Source organism: Meles meles, chromosome 6 (genome assembly GCF_922984935.1).
Source record: "Meles meles chromosome 6, mMelMel3.1 paternal haplotype, whole genome shotgun sequence".
Classification (NCBI taxonomy): domain Eukaryota; kingdom Metazoa; phylum Chordata; class Mammalia; order Carnivora; family Mustelidae; genus Meles; species Meles meles.
In genome coordinates, this window is record NC_060071.1 from 139225661 (window position 1) to 139249857 (window position 24197).

At 40.1% G+C, this 24197-nt stretch overlaps 1 protein-coding gene across 7 annotated transcripts in view; it reads right to left on the bottom strand.

Moving 5' to 3' along the window:
- Positions 1-24197, bottom strand: part of SIPA1L1 (signal induced proliferation associated 1 like 1) — a 398364-nt gene that overhangs the window by 85837 nt on the left and 288330 nt on the right. For all 7 annotated transcript variants that reach the window (XM_046008524.1, XM_046008528.1, XM_046008527.1 and 4 more), the window contains 3 exons: positions 17710-17884; positions 8298-8401; positions 5080-5237 (listed from right to left, as the gene is read on the bottom strand). In XM_046008524.1, coding sequence (XP_045864480.1) covers positions 5080-5237; positions 8298-8401; positions 17710-17884 — 437 coding nt within the window. The remainder of the gene's footprint in view (positions 1-5079; positions 5238-8297; positions 8402-17709; positions 17885-24197) is intronic.

Consider the following 24197-nt stretch of genomic DNA (forward strand, 5'->3'; position numbering starts at 1 on the left):
CACAATGCTCTGAAGCTAAAACTCAATCACAAGAGGAAAGCTGGAAAGAACCCAAATACATGGAGACTAAACAGCATCCTTCTAAAGAATGAATGGGTTAACCAGGAAATTAAAGAAGAATTGAAAAAATTCATGGAAACAAATGATAATGAAAACACAACAGTTCAAAATCTGTGGGACACAGCAAAGGCAGTCCTGAGAGGAAAATATATAGCGGTACAAGCCTTTCTCAAGAAACAAGAAAGGTCTCAAGTACACAACCTAACCCTACACGTAAAGGAGCTGGAGAAAGAACAAGAAAGAAACCCTAAACCCAGCAGGAGAAGAGAAATCATAAAGATCAGAGCAGAAATCAATGAAATAGAAACCAAAAAAACAATAGAAAAAAATCAATGAAACTAGGAGCTGGTTCTTTGAAAGAATCAATAAGATTGATAAACCCCTGGCCAGACTTATCAAAAAGAAAAGAGAAAGGACCCAAATCAATAAAATCATGAATGAAAGAGGAGAGATCACAACTAACACCAAAGAAATACAGACAATTATAAGAACATACTATGAGCAACTCTACGCCAACAAATTGGACAATCTGGAAGAAATGGATGCATTCCTAGAGACATATAAACTACCACAACTGAACCAGGAAGAAATAGAAAACCTGAACAGGCCCATAACCAGTAAGGAGATTGAAACAGTCTTCAAAAATCTCCAAACAAACAAAAGCCCAGGGCCAGACAGCTTCCCAGGGGAATTCTACCAAACATTTAAAGAAGAACTAATTCCTATTCTCCTGAAACTGTTCCAAAAAAATAGAAATGGAAGGAAAACTTCCAAACTCATTTTATGAGGCCAGCATCACCTTGATCCCAAAACCAGACAAGGATCCCACCAAAAAAGAGAACTACAGACCAATATCCTTGATGAACACAGACGCAAAAATTCTCGCCAAAATACTAGCCAATAGGATTCAACAGTACATTAAAAGGATTATTCACCACGATCAAGTGGGATTTATTCCAGGGCTGCAGGGTTGGTTCAACATCCGCAAATCAATCAATGTGATAGAACACATTAATAAAAGAAAGAACAAGAACCATATGATACTCTCAATAGATGCTGAAAAAGCATTTGACAAAGTACAGCATCCCTTCCTGATCAAAACTCTTCAAAGTGTAGGGATAGAGGGCACATACCTCAATATTTTCAAAGCCATCTATGAAAAACCAACCACAAATATCATTCTCAATGGAGAAAAACTGAAAGCTTTTCCGCTAAGGTCAGGAACACGGCAGGGATGTCCATTATCACCACTGCTATTCAACATAGTACTAGAAGTCCTAGCCTCAGCAATCAGACAACAAAAAGAAATTAAAGGCATCCAAATCGGTAAAGAAGAAGTCAAACTATCACTCTTCGCAGATGATATGATACTATATGTGGAAAACCCAAAAGACTCCACTCCAAAACTGCTAGAACTTGTAAAGGAATTCAGTAAAGTGTCAGGATATAAAATCAATGCACAGAAATCAGTTGCATTTCTGTACACCAACAACAAGACAGAAGAAAGAGAAATTAAGGAGTCAATCCCATTTACAATTGTACCCAAAACTATAAGATACCTAGGAATAAACCTAACCAAAGAGGCTAAGAATCTATATACAGAAAATTATAAAGTACTCATGAAAAAAACTGAGGAAGACACAAAGAAATGGAAAAATGTTCCATGCTCCTGGATTGGAAGAATAAATATTGTGAAAATGTCTATGCTATCTAAAGCAATCTACACATTTAATGCAATCCCTATCAAAATACCATCCTTTTTTTTTCAAAGAAATGGAACAAATAATCCTAAAATTTATATGGAACCAGTAAAGACCTCGAATAGCCAAAGGAATATTGAAAAAGAAAGCCAAAGTTGGTGGCATCACAATTCCGGACTTCAAGCTCTATTACAAAGCTGTCATCATCAAGACAACATGGTACTAGCACAAAAACAGACACATAGATCAGTGGAACAGAATAGAGAGCCCAGAAATCGACCCTCAACTCTATGGTCAACTAATCTTCGACAAAGCAGGAAAGAATGTCCAGTGGAAAAAAGACAGCCTCTTCAATAAATGGTGCTGGGAAAATTGGACAGCCACATGCAGAAAAATGAAATTGGACCACTTCCTTACACCACACACGAAAATAGACTCCAAATGGATGAAGGACCTCAATGTGAGAAAGGAATCCATCAAACTCCTTGAGGAGAATGCAGGCAGCAACCTCTTCGACCTCAGCCGTAGCAACATCTTCCTAGGAACAATGGCAAAGGCAAGGGAAGCAAGGGCAAAAATGAACTATTGGGATTTCATCAAGATCAAAAGCTTTTGCACAGCAAAGGAAACAGTTCACAAAACCAAAAGACAACTGACAGAATGGGAGAAGATATTTGCAAACGACATATCAGATAAAGGGCTAGTATCCAAAATCTATAAGGAACTTAGCAAACTCAACACCCAAAGAACAAACAATCCAATCAAGAAATGGGCAGAGGACATGAACAGACATTTCTGCAAAGAAGACATCCAGATTGCCAACAGACACATGAAAAAGTGCTCCACGTCACTGGGCATCAGGGAAATACAAATCAAAACCACAATGAGATATCACCTCACACCAGTCAGAATGGCTAAAATTAACAAGTCAGGAAATGACAGATGCTGGCGAGGATCAGGAGAAAGGGGAGCCCTCCTCCACTGCTGGTGGGAATGCAAGCTGGTGCAACCACTCTGGAAAACAGCATGGAGGTTCCTCAAAATGTTGAAAATAGAACTACCCTATGACCCAGCAATTGCACTACTGGGTATTTACCCTAAAGATACAAACATAGTGATCCGAAGGGGCACGTGTACCCGAATGTTTATAGCAGCAATGTCTACAATAGCCAAACTATGGAAAGAACCTAGATGTCCATCAACAGATGAATGGATAAAGAAGAGGTGGTATATATACACAATGGAATACTATGCAGCCACGAAAAGAAATGAAATCTGGCCATTTGCGACGACGTGGATGGAACTAGAGCGTATCATGCTTAGTGAAATAAGTCAATCGGAGAAAGACAACTATCATATGATCTCCCTGATATGAGGACATGGAGAAGCAACATGGGGGGTTAGGGGGATAGGAGAAGAATAAATGAAACAAGATGGGATTGGGAGGGAGACAAACCATAAATGACTCTTAATCTCACAAAACAAACTGGGGGTTGCTGGGGGGAGGTGGGATTGGGAGAGGGGGAGGGGGCTATGGACATTGGGGAGGGTATGTGCTATCGTGAGTGCTGTGAAGTGTGTAAACCTGGCGATTCACAGACCTGTACCCCTGGGGATAAAAATACATTATATGTTTATTAAAAAAAAAAAAAAATTTGGAAGGGGAGGCGAACCATAAGAGACTATGGACTCTGAAAAACAACCTGAGGGTTTTGAAGGGTCAGGGGTGGGAGGTTGGGGGAACAGGTGGTGGGTAATGGGGAGGGCAGGTTTTGCATGGAGCATTGGGTGTTGTGCAAAAACAATGAATATTGTTACGCTGAAAAAATAAAGAAAATGGAAAAAAAGTAAAAAAAAAAAAAAAAAAAAAGGGGGATTCACTTTCTACTAAAGCTGTATGAAATCCCCGGCACGAATCAGCGGGGGGAGTGTTTCAGATGCTTGGGGATATTTTCTAGATGGGAAGAGCTATCCCTCCCAGTTAGAGTCAAATGTTCTGCACACCTAAAACATGCAGCCTTCAGAGACCATTTTCCCAGTAAAAGGCTGCAGATCTAGGTCTCTTTTGTTGGGAGTTTCCACCCCTTCGCCTAGAGTTCTAGAAAAGCCTATGTGTCAGCAGCCAGGGCAGCAAGGACCCACGCTTCAAAGGGCATGGGAGCCAGGCAGCACAGCAGAGCAGTGAAGGGCCCCGCTGTGGAATCAGACTTAGTGCATTACAATCTAACTACCTAGTTCCATTGCTTAAACTCCCTCATCTGAAAATGGGGATTTTTAAAAAACAGTACCTAATGCATGGGTTTTCAAAATTAAAGGAGGTATCCCACATCGAGCACCGAGCATAGTGCTGGGCTTATCACCAGAGGCCAACATGTACAGTTGCCATGGGACGTGTGCAGGGAAGGTGGTGGCTTACAGGAGTCCATAGGAACCTTTATTTGTTTCATGCCCGGAGTTTGCTCGCTCGACTCCTGCAATCAACCCGCACTGACACCTAGAATTAGACAGGTGTGGAGCTCACAACAAACCACTTATCAGTCTGTGTGGGCCAGTTTCTGGGTAGGTGGCTGTATTAATTCAAAAACAAATATCCAAAATTAACAAAGCCTAATCTTCCAAATTTTAGGGATGGGAAGACAGGATAAAATTCCATACAGGATCATTTAAAAGGACAGATTCAAATTAGAAACATCTTGTTAATGCCAGAACAGCCTTCCACATCTTCTTGGTACTATGCCCACATCAACCCAGCAATTCAGGTTCTTATTCTTGTCAACACCCAAAGGCCTCTTGCAGACAGACGCCTGAATTCTGATACTCATGAGACCAGGTCAACAAGGAGCACGGGAACAATTCCATCACGGGCTTACTAAGGCTGAGAAATGCCTCAAAGATGGCAGTCAGAAATGTTAGTATGAATCAAATCACTCCTGAGCAACGGTTTGAGCTTTTTAAATAATAATAATTAAAACAAAACTTTTCTAACTATTATGATCATCATTCTCTGCTCTTGCCACACCAAAAGCAAAGTATAATTAGCAAAATGAGTAATTAGTTGGTGACCAGATGGTATGGATGAAGGACACCACCTAAGGAACAGGTGCAAATGGAAACAGCAGGTGTCTAGCCAACGTGTCTGGGCAATGTCAACACCGTCAGATGACGTCTTCGTGTGACTTCAGCCATCTACACGCACAGTTTAAAGACAAAAATAAGTATTAACGGACTTCCCACGGCCACTTGAGAAAGTGGAGCTGGAGGGGGCCCTCGGTGCGACCGCCACCCAACACCCGTGCAGCCACAGCCGCGGGGCCAGTACCTGTAACAGACCCCGTCAGTGCAGGGGTTGTGGACGCGCACGATGACGAACACGTGCTGGAAGTGGGAGCGGATGTTTTTTGGGCTGAATGGCTGTGCTCCCGGCTCTTGGAAAACAATTGTGACAATATCATTTCCAATGTGCCGCTTCCGTAGGAGCTAAAAGAAAAAATAAGCAAACAACACAAATGACGACACTCTGCATTTTCCTCCCAATTCCCTTCTGTAACTGTATTTAAAACATTTATTACTAATCAGGACATATTAAGGGAGGTAATCGACACAGTTGCTGTCAATAGTTTAGTCTGTCTTAATCCCTCCCAGGAAGAATACAGAAATGAATATTCTGAAATTTGCATAAATATAGAGCCCATTCAGGAGCAAACCAATATCTGGCATATTATGCCAAGTTCCAGCCTCTCCAAATTCTGTTTCCATAACAACAGTTTTGTTCCATTTTCACATAAGAAACTTGCCATAGGGAAGATGTGTTAGAGAAGAGAATGGCTGAAGTAATTACAATGCAATTTATGTTATGGTTTAATTCACTTCATTTAAAGAAATGTGGCTAAGGTGTTTTCGAAGATCCTTTCTGTGTCACCAGCTGGGAATGCAGACATTACTAATATTCCTAAAGTGGGTTAAATTTCAAGTTGAAACAGCTTTTTTAATTACAGTGAAAGCTGCTTAAGGCCACCTTCTGTTTCACATTAAACAGCGTTCTGGAAAGGTGGCTTTCAAATTCAGGCACCCCAAGTCAGTCTAGGTCAGTGGGTCTGTAAGAGGGGTTTATTAGATAGTTTAATTCAGTAGTGTGAAAAAAAAAAGTTGAACAAAATTTGCATTTCTCATTTATTATATAGAGGCTCTGTCAAGGAGAAAAATAACAAAATATACAATTTATATCAACTATCTATAAGGTATAAGCTTGCATTTGTAAAACTTTTTTTTTAATTCTCCAGTGACTTTAACCTACACAAATTACATACCAGTAAAATCAATGATCTAGTATTGGCTGCCAGCTGGGAGAAACAGTAGCCTTTTAGATTAGGGTTGAGAATTGGGAGTTAGAATGTTCCAGAAATGTACTTTTTAAAAAATTATTAACATATAATGTATTATTTTCCCCAGGGGTACAGGTCTGTGATTCATCAGTCTTACACAATTCACAGCACTCACCATAGCACATACCCTCCCCAATGGTCCATAACTCAGCCACCCTATGCCTCCCCCCACCCTCAAGCAACCCTCAATTTGTTTCCTGAGATTAAGAGTCTCTTATGGTTTGTCTCCCATTTCAAAGCATCCCAAATTATCTTCTAATGAGGCCATTTATTTTCATTTCTAAACATGATATATTATTGGATGTTACAGAAATAAAGGCTGGTCTGTACTGATTGCTATACAGAATATACCCACTATTAAATACTATTAATCTACTCAGGATCTTGGGCACCCCCCCAAAAAAAATTGTCTATGTATTACATCATTGACATACACATACAATGATGTCATTGTCTTTTTGATGCAATGTCATTCTTTCTTCTTGCTTGATATGTAACACTAAAGTCTTAGTAAAGGACCCAAACAGAAATAAATCCATTTATCCATCTCACATTATATATAATGAAAGACAGTATTTATAAATAAATTCCTGCCACAAGATTTTAAAAGCTATGTTCTGTTTGTTTTTTCCAAGCATAAAGTGATCTACATAAAAGAAATAAATTCTCTAGCTAGAGAATTAAAATTTCTTAAGATGTAGCAGTACCAACGACTCTTTCATTCTGATTTAGGACCATGATATCACTTTTGCCTTGATTGGACCTCCAGATTAAATAATCTGGATAGCTGTCCATTTAAATACCAACTCATGCTGCTCAACACACTTCAACTCATTTAGGAGAAATAAACAATTAACTGAATCTTGTTAACTAATTTTTTTATCCTTTCGTATATCTTACTTTCCCTGCTGAGTAATCAGGTAGAAACAATAATCCTTTAAACATCACTTGTGAACATCCTGAAATTTTTTTTCTACTTACTGGTCAGAATAAGAAAAATACATTTTCCTTACCATGATGTTTTCCTCTTTGGGTAATCTGGAACTTGGAATTTGCATAAAAAAGCTGCCAACAAATTCCAGATCATAGAATTTATTCTAAATAGATTTATTTCAGATTTGTAGGTGATTGACTGCTTTGATCCCTCTTTTTTATTCCTTTGGTACTTATAAGAAGCAAAATTTCATTACCTCGATTTGTGATTTAATCAAACCTGCAGTGATGAAGTGTTCGATTAGATCCCTGTTTGGTTAAATTCTGGGAGAGAGGATGTGATTCATTCTGCAGCTGGCCTGTGTTCTGTTAGCATAACAGTTGACAATAATAAAATCTAGATACGTTTTAAGGTCAGAAGTAATTCTGGACTGCTTGTGTTTATAACTGCTATCAAAAGGAGAAGCTGTTTGCTCTCTAGCTCTTTTAAATGTCAGTTTGGTATCATTTATTTTGACATATTTTTAAAAAACAGCAATGACCACATACTTTCTAAAATAATACTGCCCGTTTCCCTTTTACTCTGTGACAATCTGCCACTTCTAGGTTTCTTCATTTACTATGTCAACGACCACATTTTAGTAATAGACATTGTGCTTTTAGATCTTTTTAAAAAGAAACTATGTATAATGTATACAAAGGTAATCGTTTTTATCTTCTTTGTGGTCTCCCGATAAACGTTAAGAAAATACCTTTTTCTGAGATCTCATTGACATTTATTTTGGTTTTGCTCCCAGTTAGTGTACCAAACCTCCTCTGAAATCTGCAATGACACATCAGTACTTTTCTGCTTTGTACCTTGGCCTCTCGAGATGGAATTCCACCCACTCATACATGTTCTCTGCAACCCTGCAGGGTCACCTAATCACCATGATTGCAACTTGTTCTCTTCAGATTCCATGAAAACCTCAGTCCCGTGGGTGAAAAGCAAGTGATTAATTCACAAAGCCATCCAGCTGGCTGTTAACCTAGAATTTGTGTCTCTTCATTTGTTTTCAGCTCATTTGCTATTCGTTATTTCCGCAAAGTACAAAGCTTCCTGCTGTGGTGACAGGTGCAACATTAAATTCTGGTTTAAGACTTTACAAACTTGCCACTTAGGCTTCTGGGGGAAATGAACAAGGGCGAAGAAACACAGACAACACCAGGCTCTGTCTCTTACCTGTTGCTTGTTGTTAGGCGTGTATGGCAGCATGGTGGAAACATGGAACATAATTTCATAGTCTTTGTATGTTGTGTACAGAGAATGGGTTCCAGTGGAGTCAGCTACAGTAAAAAAAAATATATATATATATAATGATGAGATGACTATAATAGGAAAAACAGTTCACTTAAGGAAAATATCTTGGGGGAAAAAAAGGAAATGGTTTAGAATGGAAAGATGTTAGAATAACATCTAGCATCAGTGTTTTCTTTTTTTTTAATTTAACTTAATTTATTTATTTGTCAGAGAGAGAGAGAGCAAGCACAAGCAAGGGGGAGCGGCAGGTAGAGGGTGAAGCAGACTCCCTGTGGAGCAGGCAGCCTGATGCGGGGCTGGATCCCAGAACCCTGGGATCATGACCTGAGCTGAAGGCAGCCACTAAACTGACTGAGCCACCCAAGTGCCTGAGCATTGGTGTTCTTATCCATTTTTTGTATCTGATTCTCTGTGGTAGTCTTGTGAAGCCTACGGGTCCCTTGTCAGAATAATATTTATAAATGTATAAAATATATATGATTACAACAGAAATCTATGATACTGCAAAATAATTATCAAAAATACTTTTAAAATGATACTAGATTTCTCTAAAAAGTTTTAGCAATTGATCTAGTAACTACTATGCCTTTGAAGGAGTGATGTACATAAGTAATATTTTGAAGGGTCTCCAAAAAAAATACAGTATGAAAATACCTATGCTTTCTACTTGCAATAAAATCATAGGTAGAACTTAAACAATTGCAGTTTGTTACCTTCAATTATGAAGAAAGTGCTAAGTTTTAGGGGATCAGTGAAAATAAAGGTAAAATTATTTCCCATCCAAGTTTACACACCCCTGAATTCTACCCAAACATCAGTCGAAGAACATCTTTTCTAATACTTCTCATTTAAGCAAGAGAAATGTTCTGTTCTTAAGAAACAGATGGAAATTTAGCAAGACTGTAACACTGAATAACAAAGGTATTCTAGCAATGTCCAACAATGTATTAAGACCGTTCTGCTCTCACCTTCCTTAAGTCAACAGCAACCCCTACCCACTTAATCATTAACAAATCAATTGCCCACAAATAACTGGAAACCAGAGAAATAAGTATTAACTGTCCAGTCAAAAGGGAGCATCTTTAGTCTTAAAGGCCCTGGATGTGTTGGCTGCAAAATGACAAAAGTGTGTTCATTCTGGGTAAACTCAAGCCTCCATCAACCATACTGCTGAGGACCAAAATGCTCGACTGCATTTGAGAGAAGCTGCAAAGGCAGAGCCCCTGGCATATACCAGGAGGCAGGAGTTCTCAAATTTAGTGTGCACAGTAGCATCTGGGGAGTGAGTTTAAAAGGCAGATTCCCATGCACCACCCCCAGAAATCCTGCTCCATGGGTATGGGACTGGGTGGAGGAATCTATTTTAATAAACACCCGCAGGGCGACTGTAACTCAGGAGCTCCACTGCCCTTAGGCGCTGCTCCAAGAATAGACTACGACCACGGTGCCTTGAAGACAGACTTGTGAGAATGTTCTAGAGCCTGGAATTTCAACCTCAAGCTTCTCGGAGGACCTTAATTTTTGAAGCTGACGTTAAATGCAAAGGGTTAGAATTAGAAGCAAGCTAAAGGTGAAATAAAGCACAGACTACTCTTCAAAAATTGCAAAAATAGGTACCAACATAAAACTTTTCAAGAAAAAATATCTTCTAAGTCCTAATGACCACGAACACAAAAAACTACAAATCACTATAATAAATAATTGAACTAGCTAAGACAGCTCTTGAGTATGAAGAACCTATCTACTGTTAAGGACTCCTGCTATAAATAACTCTTGAACTGATTAGTACATTTCAAAACCTTAAAGTGAATGTGTCAGCTTTGATGTGTACTTACATGTGTTTCAAGTCAATTTTGAGCAAAATTAATGAACTAGAAAAGAGACTGTCATCTAGTATTCATGAATTACATTCTGCTTTTTATGTCTGTCTAATTCTAAAAGGATTACTGCCAGAGAGGATAGCTGATGTGGAAGACAACGTGGAAGGTCATCTGCTTTTCTACTTCTGGCCCATTTCCGCCATCTTTTCTGCATGCCTCATTTATGTCATGAACGCTGCTTGACCAGCCTTTTTCTGGAGACTTCTGGAAATCCCCAAGTTTTGCTGATAATTTTAAACAGTTTAAATAGTTTCAAAATTTTAAACAGTTTAAATAGTTTCAAACGTTTCAGAGGTGAAATGAGGGCCAAAATAATGACATTTTCCTTTCTGAGAAGAAAGGAATTCCAAAATCCTGAAAATACTATGTACATAACATAACTGTTAAACTTTTTCAGAGAGCACGGAAAATGAATGTTTGTTATATTTTCTTAAAAATAAAGTATCCAATGTTGCTATTGTGGTATTTTTAGTGACCTTGAAACCCTGAAACCATGAAAAATTTAATAGCATGACAATCAGGAAAATGAAAGTGACAAAAATCCTTTTTTCTCTGGCTGAAGAGAATATATATTAAAAAATTTCTAAAGGGAAATATGCTTTGAGAAGAGGGGTGAAAGGAAGATAATGCTCCTTCATACTTGTCGAGGGGCTTTAAAAGTTAAAAAGTAAATTCAGGCGTGTTATGGGTCATCTTGATAATCACATGATCTGTCTCCAAATCATACCACCAGCAAGTGACATACACCCACTAATAAAGTCAGCATTCTATGCAAAGTCAGAGAAAGTAAAATTTCTAATATTCAATGAAGATGATAAGCGGTACTGAATAATTGAGGAATGGTAACAGTATTTTTCTCAGCTGCTTTGAAAAAGTGTAAAACACATGATCACATCCTACACTAAGCATTTTGATTGAGGATGGTACGAACTGGTTAATGAGTTTGTAGAGCAGTTTCAGAGACAGTCAGTGTCATAATCACCCTTGACTGCTTGTGTAGACTCAACGCCTTGACGTCTCAGTAGTCTAAAGCTTGGTTGAAAAGGTGTCTATGTACAAATCTGAATGAGGGCAAGTAATCAGACTGTTATAACAACCATTTCTCAATCACTGATGGATGTATCAGAGTTAAGAAAAGCTCGATGAAGGCAAACAAGCCTACGCAATTTGATTTCAGGAAAGTTCCTGGCTTTAAATATTTATGAACACAAGAGAAAAGTAATCTCATTAACTAAATGCATGTAGGCTAAATAAAGTCAACAGAATGAAGAAAGCTTAAGCTCCCTTAATTAAACATACTCACCACTACAGAACATACCAAATGCAAGATGAAATCAGATACCTTATAGGTCTCATTTTTATCCCTTTATTTAATTTGAAATACAATAATCGTCAGTTGGCTCCTGGGGACTATCCCTTGAACACCCCCAGATGTCCCATCCATGCAACCTTGCCTCGGGGTATGGGGAACGCAGAAATCTGTGCCCACAAGCACAGCCAGGGCCAAGTACTGACATCTGGAACAGCAGCACATATTCGAGAGGACACACGCTTCTGCCTTTGTGGTACGATTTCACTCACTCATTAATGAAGTATTTGGGGAAATCAAGAGTTCTAACCGCTCTGGCATCTATCATGTTTACTAATAATTTTTCAAGGTACGTTTAGCGGTGGCCTTTACTTCAGGGTCAGGATCAAGAAAAGTTTGTTGTCCTGCCCTTTGCCGTGACAGGTGAGCCCATACTGTATCAGCTCAAGGCCTGTGTAAGTGTACAAGTGGATGCGCCTGGGACTTGAGGCTTCTCAAAACCTCTAACACTTGGAGATGTGAGGAAGGAGGAGATGGTGGGGGCTGACACTTAGGAGTTAGTCACTACGGTTTTCTGCCAACAACTCACTTGGCAAGACACCTGCAGTTACCTGGCTTCTCATTTCGGAAGTAAGATCTGAATTTGAATGACAGTAGCATCATTTGCTAAATGACCACAAACAAATCACTCCACTTCTCTGTCCATAGATATTCTTGCTGCTGTGAGGATTACATGAAATAATGTACATGAAAGTCCTTGCCCACAAAAGATGCTCAGGATGGGCAGAGTAGAATTTAGAATGTTGTGCAGTGGAAGTAAAAGAGGGTAGTTTCCTTAAAGAGGGACCTTTACATACTTTAAATTCTTTGCCAGGTGCATTCCAGGAATGCTCAAAGGAAAAACCTTACAGTGTAACACACAGAGTTAAGGAGGTGAGAACAGAATCCTTTACTTCACTCATCCGTGTCTGCAACTCCAAACGGACCTCTGCATACGCAAAAGCATTCGAGCAGTGTTAGTTTCATCCAGTTCCCTATCAAAGTTTAAGTATTTATTCCAAATGAAGGACTTATTTTCTTTCTGAAAAAAATTGTTACTCTTCCAAGACCCTGAATCTCAGCGGCTCTTGTAACACTACCGAAAAATGGGGGAAGTGACAGGCACTCAGGAACACTGCAGCAAATGAATGAAGGTGAAAGCTTCGGGGAGTAATGCTTTACCAAGGGCTTCTAAAGTCACCCATGTCCTGCCTTGACAAACAAGCCTCGCCCAGGAAATGATTTCCCTCACCCATATACACAGCTAAAATGAAGGTGGTCTCCCGCTTCCAAACAACACATTGCTTGGTGGGAAGTTTATTTTTCCATTTACTGTACTGTGAGAGGATGGTAATTATCTAGAGGTTATGTCATCCAAATGAGAAGACAAAGTAAGGAAGAAAAAAAAAATCCACCACCGAAAATGTCTTCATTGTAGAACCATTCCAACTCCTGACACATCTGTAGCTTGTTTGTGAATAAGACCTTATTTCTGAACCAGGAAAATGGACTTTGTGTGAAAAACTGGGAAAAATAAGAAATGGTTCAAAAACTCCATCAATTCTTACTAAAATGTGAATTGAATCGCAATACATAATAAGCAGAGCCATTTGTCGAGATGGCTTGGGTAATGTGAGCCCAGGGGCTTGAGAGAGGGGGCCACAGCCACGAGGCAGAGCTCTGGGCTTTGCTGTACTTAATTCCACATTTATGCTTTCTCTGAACACATCGTTAACCTCAGCACTAGGATCTGTTCTACCTCTCTCATGCTTCCCAGCCATCTAACTTGGGCACGTTAATCTAAAGAAGCCAATTCTGTGTACCTGGCAAGGCCTGTGAGAGTTGCCTGAGATGACAAACATGAAAATATCTGGAACTTCTGCTTCCACTCAGAGTACTTGGTACAGGACTTGTTCTCCCGTTATAAGTAACTAGAAAAACTGACAAAATATCTGAAACAACATTTTTCAGACATTTTATAATAGGCAGTGATGGATAGTGATCTCAGAGGTAAAAAGAGCCAAAGAAGAGGAACCCTCTGATTCCCACCAGGTTTTCCATTTGGAGGTGCTTTTGGAACAAGAGCACAGAGTATGGCTTTGAAGAGGGAAACCAAAACACACTGGAGCTCAGGAAGCCCGAGGTAGCTGATGCTTGCTGGGCAGAGTACCAAAGAGGAGGAAACTCCACAGTGAGAGAGGTTCAGAACTCTGCATAAGGGTCCTTCAGTCTTGGACTGAACAGTAAGCTGCACACACAGAGAGTAAGATTCCAAAAGCCAGGCAAAGAAAAACTATTAGGGAAGTGTGCAGCATAGTGACTATAGTTAATAATACTGTATTGTGTATCTTAAAGTGTCTACAAGTAGATCTTAAAAGTTCTCAACCCAAGAAAAAAAATTTTGTAACCTTGTTTGGCAACACTTGTTGACTAGACTTACTGTGTGGTAATTTACAGTATACACAAGTATTGAATCATTACATTCTATACCTGAAACTAACAGAATGCTGCATGTCACTTATATATACCGCAATAAAAGACAGAAAAACTACGAGGGAAAGAAAAACCAGCAGAGAATTATGAAGCAAACAACTCTCACAGTTCACATAGGTTGGAAGACACTCAAATTCTAACGAGCCACAAGAGAGAGACCTCACTGCATATACGGGTATTCAGACACAAGAAAAGTCATGCCTTAATAGTAGAGCTAAGTTAGAGGGTAAAGAACGCTCTAGGTATGCTTTAATAAAGCTTAAGAACAAGATTCACAAAGATCAAGCTGTTTTGTAAGTAACGTATCTGCCCACCAAAACAAAACTCAACAGTCCTTTTACAGAAGACAACAAAATCTAGACAACCATAAAACCTTCCCAATATATACTCTCTAATCAAAAGTAACCAGAGACATGAAGCAGTAAAATGTAACTCAAAAAGCCAGAGAAAATGTGTTAAATGGAGACCTCAAATGACAAGGATGAGAGAACTGGCACACAAAAACTTTGAAACAGCAATCATAGATATGTTCAAGTATTTAAAGGACAACGTGAACCTACAGAGGAGAAAATGAGAAATTTAAGAAAAGAGGACCAAATGCAATTCCAACCCTGAAGATGACAGTATCTGAAATGAAAATTTCATTGCACTGCATTAACAGCAAATTAAGACACTATGGAAGAAAAGAAAAACAGTGAATTTGGAAGATATATTAAGAGGAATTATCCATATGGAAGCATAGGGAGAAAAAAAAGTTAAAAAATTAAATTAATAGAGCCTCATTAACCCATATTATGCTCGTGACTGATCTAATTTATGTGTAACAGGATGATTCAGAAGATGGGCACAGGAAAAAATAAAGAAATCAAGATTGACAATTACTATTTTTATTTGATGAAAAGCAAATCCACGGATCCAATCACATCCAATCACTGCTGAATGTAAAGGAAACAATCCTTTAGGAACACTGAAATGGAGAGCTTTCTCTCTCTTTAGAGAGGGGAGGTGCAGAGGAAGAGGGAGAGAACGATTCTAAGCAGGTTCCATGCCCAGCGCAGAGCCCAACTTGGGCTCGATCTCATAACCCTGAGGTCAAGATCTGAGCTGAAATCCAGAGTTGGACACTTACCCAACTTAGCCACCCAGGTGTCCCAGCATTTTCTCATTTTAATGATTATATTGAAAGAAAGGGTTTCCTGACCCAAAATAAAGTTGGACAAAATGTGGTGAGATGACCTCCTAGCACACACAGCAAATTCTCATCCCTGGGTGTGCCATGGCCAGGGAGAGGCTGCTGGGGTATGCAGAGGCTGGTTTTGATCCTGTCAGCTTGAAGTAAGAGAGATAAATATGCAAACTGCCTCTTTGGGGGCTGTAGAATGGACATACTTTTGGACTTCTGTTCCCTGGAGGAAATCTGACATTCTGAAAGGGCAAAAAAAGAAATTATGGACTCTTCCACTCCTCAGTTTTGCCCTGAAAGGTTACAGGGGCCTTAAAGGAGGGCACACAGCTAAGTGGAACCCTTTGCTGCTGAACATTCCAGAACTGTGAAAGTGCGCCATCAGAGACAGTCTACTAATCCAGGCTTGTCCCCCCCAGCCTTCACCGTTATTAGGATTTGGAGGAAAATGTGCACATGCTTATCTAGTGTCTTACTTGATGCCACACTGCTTATGCATGGTCTTGCTATCCCCACTCGTGCTATTCTCACATTGCCTTTCATCACCCAGAGGCAGCTGGGAGTGTGTAAATGCATAAATCGTAGTCCCATTTCCAATCTGGCCACTCATGCATAGAATCAGGGTGTTTATAGTATCCACAATAGCTGAACTATGGAAAGAACCTATATGTCCATTGACAGATGAGTGGATAAAGATGTGGTATATACATGCAATGGAATGTTAATATACATGCATACGAAATATGGAATATATATATGAATATATACGCATATAATGGAATATTAGTCAGCCATCAAAAAGAATGAACTCTTGCCATTTGCAGTGACATGGATGGAACTAGAGGGTATTACGCTAAGCGAAATCAGTCAGAGAGAGACAAATACTGTATAATTGTACTCATATGTGGAATTTAAGAAACAAAACAGGTGAACCTAGGGGAAGGGAAGGAAAAATAAAATAAGATAAAAATGGAGAGAGAGGCAAACCACAAAAGACTTTTAACTCTAGGAAACAAACTGAGGGTTGCTGGAGGGTACGGGAGTGGGGGGATGGGGTAACCGGGTGATGGGCATTAAGGAGGGCACTTGATGTAATGGGCACTCGATGTAATGAGCACTGAGTGTTATATGCAACTGATGAATCACTGAAGTCTACCCCTGAAACTACTAATATACTATATGTTAAAAAAAAAAAAAAAGAACCAGGGTGCTTATTATATTCTCTTCCCAGACCCTTTCATATAGTTCTTTGCAGTGAGGATAATTTATATAACACAACAAATAGGGACAAGAGGACTGAAGCGTATAGAGCAAATGTCAGAGTCTCTGGAAAAGAAGCGTCTCAGGGCATACGGAGATTCCACATTTCATGCAGTTGCAAGCAGAGTATGGAACGTTAAAATAATATTTAAGAGTTGAGGCTATTTATGGGCTTTAATGGTCTCTCTTGCATGTCGTTTCCAAGTTGGCAACAGCAAAACCATGGCAACAGGAAATTCTTCCCTGCAGTGGAGTTTATGAATGCTTTTCTGTTTTCATGACTCAACTCCTTATTTAATTTCCTGTACAGAAAACCGGAGAGATTACTATAGACTACAGCACAGATATGCTCATCCAAAGACCCTCTCTAAGAAAAACAGGTCACAGGTGTCCATGGACGGATTTTGAGATAAAATTTAAAACTGCCTCCTCCCAGACACATAGCAGACATCAACATACTCTAACCTAAAAAGATACTTGAGAACTTAACTACTTTATTAATGACCTGGGGAACGGGAGTGTACATGTATGTTCATGTACTTTGCATGTTCATGAGCCATAGCTACTAAACCCTGTTCCATCACTGTGCTTTTAATCACTGAATTTCAGGAGCCAAATTGATACCAAAGTTAAGAAGCCTATTTTCTCAGGGATTCAATTAGACTCTGAGCAATAAAAATAGAAAATAAGCAAAGAAAAGCCCTCACTATTAACAGGATACAAAAATGAGTAAGAAAACTGTACGAAGACTGACTGCATAGATAAGCACGAGGATTATGAAAGAAATTAATAACAGTAAAAAATTCTAGAGCTTATGACTAGATGGTCTGAAGATTCTGGAATTTTCAATCTATCTTAACATTCAGCTAAATATAGGGAAATCTGTGCAACACTATCCAGGAGCCATCCTGCATGATTTGCACCCACGGCTCTACTACTCCGTCAACACTTCTGATAACACGATTTTCTTTTTTTTACCCGTCCAATCCTAGATACTTTGATTACAGTCTTCAGTTGTTTTGGTGCCACATCCTCCCTCTCTGGCTTCTCCCCTCTCAGCAGCAGTGTTCTGCAGGAAATGGCAATGTTGTTTTATGGGCAATTTAGCAGATGAACATCAACGCAGCAGGAGGGAAATAAGCCTAGCAGGAGAGTATAAGTATTTCTTACTTTTGGTGTCAAGCTGTGCACGATACTTCTCAAATCCTTTGAGCCGAACACGTTCTCCCAAGAGCTGAAGGAATTCCTCAAACGCCGGGCCGGCGGACTCATTGTTGTACATCTCCTCTTCAGTGCTCTGCCCAGCTCTGCAGTACATGACGCCCACCTTCTGCTGATAGTTCAGCTGGGAAGAGAGGCAGTACAGGGCACGTAAATGCAGGCAGGTCCACTATGCCCCACTTCGATGCTCCTAATTCCTGTAGGGCACAGGCCCGTCAGAAAGCTAACGTCTCTCTTCTCTTGAAATCCTTCTGTTTTAATTCTTCTGTCTCTAATCCAAAAAATACAGCAGAATGAGAATTTATACCTGTCATCTTCACAAGTTAAGAGAAAAGGCCAGGAAAATGAATTAACACTTTCTGTACGACAAGATCATGCACCCTTAGAAGAGAGATTGGTACTTCTGGGAATTTCTCTGAATGGATTACAAAATGAGACTCTAAAAAACAGCTTGACAACAAAAGGTAATTCTTTTTTAATCATCTCCCCCCTTTAAAAAGGGGAAGTCTTTACAAATTTAAAAGCAGGGGTTCACTTTACAAAAGATACTTTAAAATAAATATTGTTTCACACTAAAAAGCCCATAAATATACTGGTGAATTTTTAGGGTTTTTTGTTGTTGTTTTGCCTGGTTTGGTTTTTTTTTTTTGGTAAAACTGGAAAAGATTTCAATCCCAATGCCACTTTTTCAATATACTAAAGTATAAACCTCAGTTATAGCTTTGTCAGAGCATTAACATCATCAACAATACACTTTTCAAATATTTTTTCTAAACGATGAGTGCCTGAATAGAAACTTGAAAAGGGGTTTCATAATGGCAAATCAGCTAGTGGCAAATATTCCCTCCTCAAAGACAGTTAAAACAAATCATTCAGGAGATTTAAATATGATGTAACATTAATCAAAATATTTACTCATCATTGAAAAGTCTAGTCATTCTGCAAACAAATTTTATGGTGATATTAGCCATTTAACAAGACATTAGTTGTTTTTTTTTTTCTTTTAAGATTTATTTACTTGAGAGAGAAAGAGAGAGCCCACACACACACATGAAGGGGGGAGGGGCAGAGGGAGAGGGACCCAGAGAAGCTCACACTCCCATTGAGCGCAGGAGACCAATCTGGGTCTGGATTCCAAGACCCCAAGATCACGACCTGAGCTGAAACCAAGAGCCTGACACTCAACCGAAGGAGCCACCTAGGCGTCCCAAGACATTTAGTTTTCAGTATAAAAATTCAGACTTTTAATTCCCCAGTGAAATCGAAACACTCCATTACTGCTTTGGCCTCTTTCCAGGGTGACAGTGCGGCCAGCACATCCGTCAATTTTCATCTCCCAAAGCAAAAGGGGAAAGGGAAGAGGAAAAATTGTAACAGCTAACATTTACCAAATACCCACTCTACGCCAAATCCCTGTTCGGTGTCACAACAGCCCATAGAGCAAATATTATCCCTTTGCGACAGATCAGCGGAGCCAGAGACTGGAAGAGCAAGTGACCAGGGAGCAGGAAGAGGCACAAGACCACAGCCTGGGTGCTGGCTCTCCTAAGTACCACCGAGAGTCAGCCAGGTTTGAATCCACAGCCCCTGATTGGCAATTTTGGAGATGAAAGGTAAAAACCAAATCTAGGCAAACACATGTGGCAGTATCACTTGATGAGGCTGACATAAATACTTTCAATTCATTCCACAATATATGAATATTCACATTTTCCCCTGTGGAAATATTAATGTGATTGTGGGTGTTGTCTTGGACCCCAGTGGGAATATTACCCTATGTAATATATTCTTTTGTCCTTCTAAAATGAGGACATTTCTGAATTCTGAAACCCACCCAGCCCCTACCATTTTACATAAGGGACTGTGAACCTGAACTACTCTTTCTAACTCTCTAAACCAAATGATTCAGAACAGTAATGAGGAAATGTCACGGGGCAACACTCTCACTTGCTTTCCTCCCTCCACAGCACACTACCTCATTGAGGAGGAAGCACCGCAGCCTTAGGAGGACCCCCAGAGACAGGAGAGCTCCTAGGAGTGACTCTCCCTTGCTCCACCGACCCCAGCAGGCAAAAGGTCAAGTGCCAAGTCGGAAACTTGCAAACAACCAGATAGAGTAATCATGGCAATCTTCCAAACAGCATTATTTCTACTTCATTTAAATCACTGACAGAAACACATTCAACCTAGTTCCTTTTTTTATATACCACATGTAGGTAAAACGGAACAGAAGATGTCAGAATAAAACCTCCTGCACGCCGCTGACATGTCTCCCTTCTCCCAGCCGGCCTGCTTCGAGTGTCTGGATGTGGCTAATGTCCGCAGGGTGACTCCCACAGGTAGGGATCTCACCTGGGCCTTAGAATTAATCTGAGGACCTATCCTATTAAGTCTCAACAAATAAAAAATAGTGGCAGGCTCTGTGTCAACTACAAAAGAAGTCCTTCATGTGGCCAGATCTCTACTGTCTCCCTGCAGGAAGGGCTATCAAAGAGATGAAGGCATGTGGAGAAAGGAAGGGGTTTTGAGCTATTTGCTGTTTGGCTCTGTGCCTCCCAGATCAGCCTTCTCAGGCCACAATGTAAAACAAAAGTCATCCTGTTCAAGAGAAAGCATCAGAGTGACTCTGGATTTGTGGATGGCTTTTTAAAACTTCTCAGATAAAGGCCTAAGATTTCACTGTGCAAAATTCAAAAGGATTCATTTCTATAAAGAAAGGAGTTCACTACAGAGAGAAGTAAGGAAACTTCCCCCGAAACCACTGGAGGAGCCGAATCCGAGGACAATGAGACAGTGTGCCTCCTCCTTATGATGGATTTCTCATCCTCTGGTGAACTCCACCGGCAGCTTGGAGAACAAACTGGCATCTGCTGCTTGTGAAAAGAAGGAGCCTTTAAGAGGATTACGAAATTTGTTCGAATGTCAGGTTTCCTCCGGTCTGAAACTGTGCCAAATGTCACTGCTCTATCCTCTAACGTGACAATCTGACTGTATTCGTGGTTTCTACTGCAATTAAATCCAGGTAGGTGGTATTCTCTGAACGCAGGCTCCTGCAATCCTTCATTAGCAACCCTGTCCTCTGCCAGAAATAGAGGAGCTGCAGAAGAGGAGCGAGGTAAATAGAACACGGACCATTTCAAGAGAAAGAGCAAATGTAAACCGAGGCGGAGCTATGGTTTGGGGTTGTGAGTCGTTAGGAGGTTATATAAAACAGCACTCTTCTTTTTTTTGAGACATACACAAACACATTTGTACGGGTTTACATACATGAGTGTATAATCCTTCCGTGTCCTTTTCAGAATAGAGTTATGAGGACACCGGAAACCATCCTGGGAAACAGGCATGTTTTTACCCACAGTTTGGGATCTTCACTTTGGATAATCTCAGGGCCATGCTATACGATCCCATGCTTGCATATCAACGGCTGACAGGGAGCTTTCTGGAAGCGTTTAGACCCCCACCAATGTTTCTATAATAACAAGGAATGATGGTCAATCCAATGGGGCAAAAGTTATATTTGACATGAAGGTCTTGAATCTCAATAAAGCAAAGTGTCCTTAAAACCCACCAAAGGGATATGGGCTCTCAGAGCTAGGAACCAACAGTAGATAAAATTGCTCTTCCTCTAATAAAGTGGAAACTTCAACACAGAATCAAAGAAACAAATACAAATACTCAGAGCCCTGAGTGTCTGGAAGGATGAATGATAAAGTCAGAGCCCTCCCGCAACAGAAACACAACTGAGTAAGCAACTTCTCAGTTCTGCATTTCCACCTCTTCTTGCCTGGTGTCCCGGCCTCAGCGAGGCTACTGGGGCGGCAAAGACCACGAGATAAGCCAGTTTTCAAATTCTTATACAATCTTTACATTGTTTGAGTTAATCTGGAAATTTCAAACCGTCAGTATGAGTCATGGTATTTCACTGTGCAGCGGTTCTCACACTGTGGGCCATGAAGCTGTGAGGGGGCCTGAGCTTTGCTCTGGGATACAGATATTTGAAGTAGTCTGATCCTTTCAGTTCTTGCTTTTAAACTCTGTTAGGCCGTACAACAGTAATGTTTAACTTAAGGATAATTTTGCCCCACTACTGAGGCAAAACCATGCTGAGAGCACTCTCTGCCATGGGAACTAGGAGGTTCTCCAGTTGGCTTGGTGGAGGCAGAAGTTATTCCTGGCCTTGTGGGAAGCCTGAGGATTTGTCCCCCTAAACCTGGAAGGTGGTTCTCACCCCGGACTCAAGCGGTTTACTCAAAGGCACGCACTTCCTAGTACTCGTTTCTATAAACGCTGCCCCCTCCTTGGTTTCCCTGGACTAAGCTGTAAGTCTGACTTGGGAGACTGCCAGGCTTCCACAGACGCCCCCCAGCCCCTCACACTCCAGCCCTGCACCGCAGTCTGCAAACTCTTCAGGCAGAAAGCTGGTGTGATCTCTCTGTCCATTTAACTTGCTTCCCACCTCCCAGAGATCACTGTCCTTTGCTGCCTAATGTCCCAAATCCTAAAAACCATTGTTTCATTGTTTTGCCCAGTTTTTTTTTTTAAGTTGTTTCAGATGAAAAGGTAAATCCAGTCCCTCTTTCTTAATCTTGGCGAGAAGCAGAAATCTGCCTTGAATTTTTAGATCAACTTTATTGGCATATAATTTCTGAACAGCAAACTGCATCCATTTGATTTAATAAGTTCTAATACGCCAGGTATCACTATCAAAATACAGAAAATTGCTGTCATTTCCGAGTTACCTGGTTCCTGTTTGTAGCCCATCCCTGTATCAACTCAGATGATCACTGTCCTACCCCACCCCCAACTATAAATTACTTTTCCCTACATTTTTAAAGAATATTTTTGTTGGGTAAAATCCACGGTGAGAGTTACTCTTTTGGCACTCTAGAAACCTGTGCCGGCCTCTACCTTTTCTTTAGGCTTCAGAGCCCAACAAATGGTTGATTTTAACAGGGAAGACCCCGAATAGACATTTCTCTAAAGAAGACAAACAGGTGGCCAAGAGACACATGAAAAGAAGCTCAACGTCATTAATCATCAGGAAAATCCAAGTCAAACCCACAATGAGATAATACCTCAGAATGACTAAAATCACAACCACAGGAAGAGCAAGTGTTGATGAGGATGTGGAGAAAAGGGAATCCTTATGTATTACTGGTGGGAATGCAAATTGGGGCAGCCCCTGTGGAAAACAGAATGGAGGTTCCTTAAAAAAATTAAAGCAGGAAATATCATATGAGCCACTAATTCCACTACTGTGCATTTACCCAAAGAAAATGAAAACACTAATTAAAAATGATAAATGAACGCTTATTATTTCTGCAGCATTATTTCCAATAGCCAAGACATGGAAGCAACCTAAGTGTCCATTAATAGGTGAATGGATAAAGAAGATGTGGTACATATATACAATGGGATACTACTCAGTCCTTGTCATTTTCAACAACGCAGATGGACCTCAATAGTATCACGCTAAGTAAAATAAGTCAAAGACCAAAACCATACGATTTTGTTTATATGTGAAATCTGAAACCAACCAACAAACGAAGCAGAAACAGACCCATCAATACGGAGAACAAACCAGCGGTTGCTCAGAGTGGGGTGGGGGGTGTGGGAGAGACAAAAAGGGTGAAGAGGAATGGGAGGTACAGGTTTCCAGTTATGCAAAGAGTAAGTTATGGGGAGGAGAGGTACAGCACAGAGAATACAGTCCCTGGTACTGTCAAAGCATTGCAGTGACAGATGGCAGCTACCCTTGTGAGCACAGAATAACGCAGAGACTCACTGAACCACTGAGTTGCACACCTGAAACGAACATAACATTGTGTGTCAGCTACACTTCAATTAAAAGAAACAAACTTACTGAACTGATCACTGTGAGTTGATGCTGAATCCTACAACCTTGCTGAACACCACCTCCACAATCCTAGAAAGTTTCTGTAGATTCCTTGGGGTTTTGTACATAGACTGCCATGTCACTGAAATAGGGACAGTTTTTTTTTCTTTCCTTTATCTGTCCTTTTTTTCTTTCCTTTATCAGTTTTTTTCTTCTTTTCCTTTTCTTGCCTTATTGCGCTGACTAGAACTTCCAGTATCATGTTCAACAGCAATGGTGACAGTGTTCTTGCCTTCTGAACACTACGTCTTTCACAGTAAGCAGGATATAAGCTGCCAGTGTTTTTCATTAAGTTGAGCAAGTTCCTCCCTACTTCTCTTTTTATAATGAATAAACCACTGTTGTTCCTCAAATCCCTCGATCCTTAGCCAATGTGGCTCCTTCGCTCCACTTTGCAAATTCATTTTATGTTTGCTCTATATACAGTGCACAAGGTTTTTAGCTTTAGTTAGCAGGAAGAATGGGCAAAAAATTGATCTACCCCATATTTCCAGAAGCAAAAGTACAAACTTACTTTTAAAAACTATTTTGTCCAGTGTTC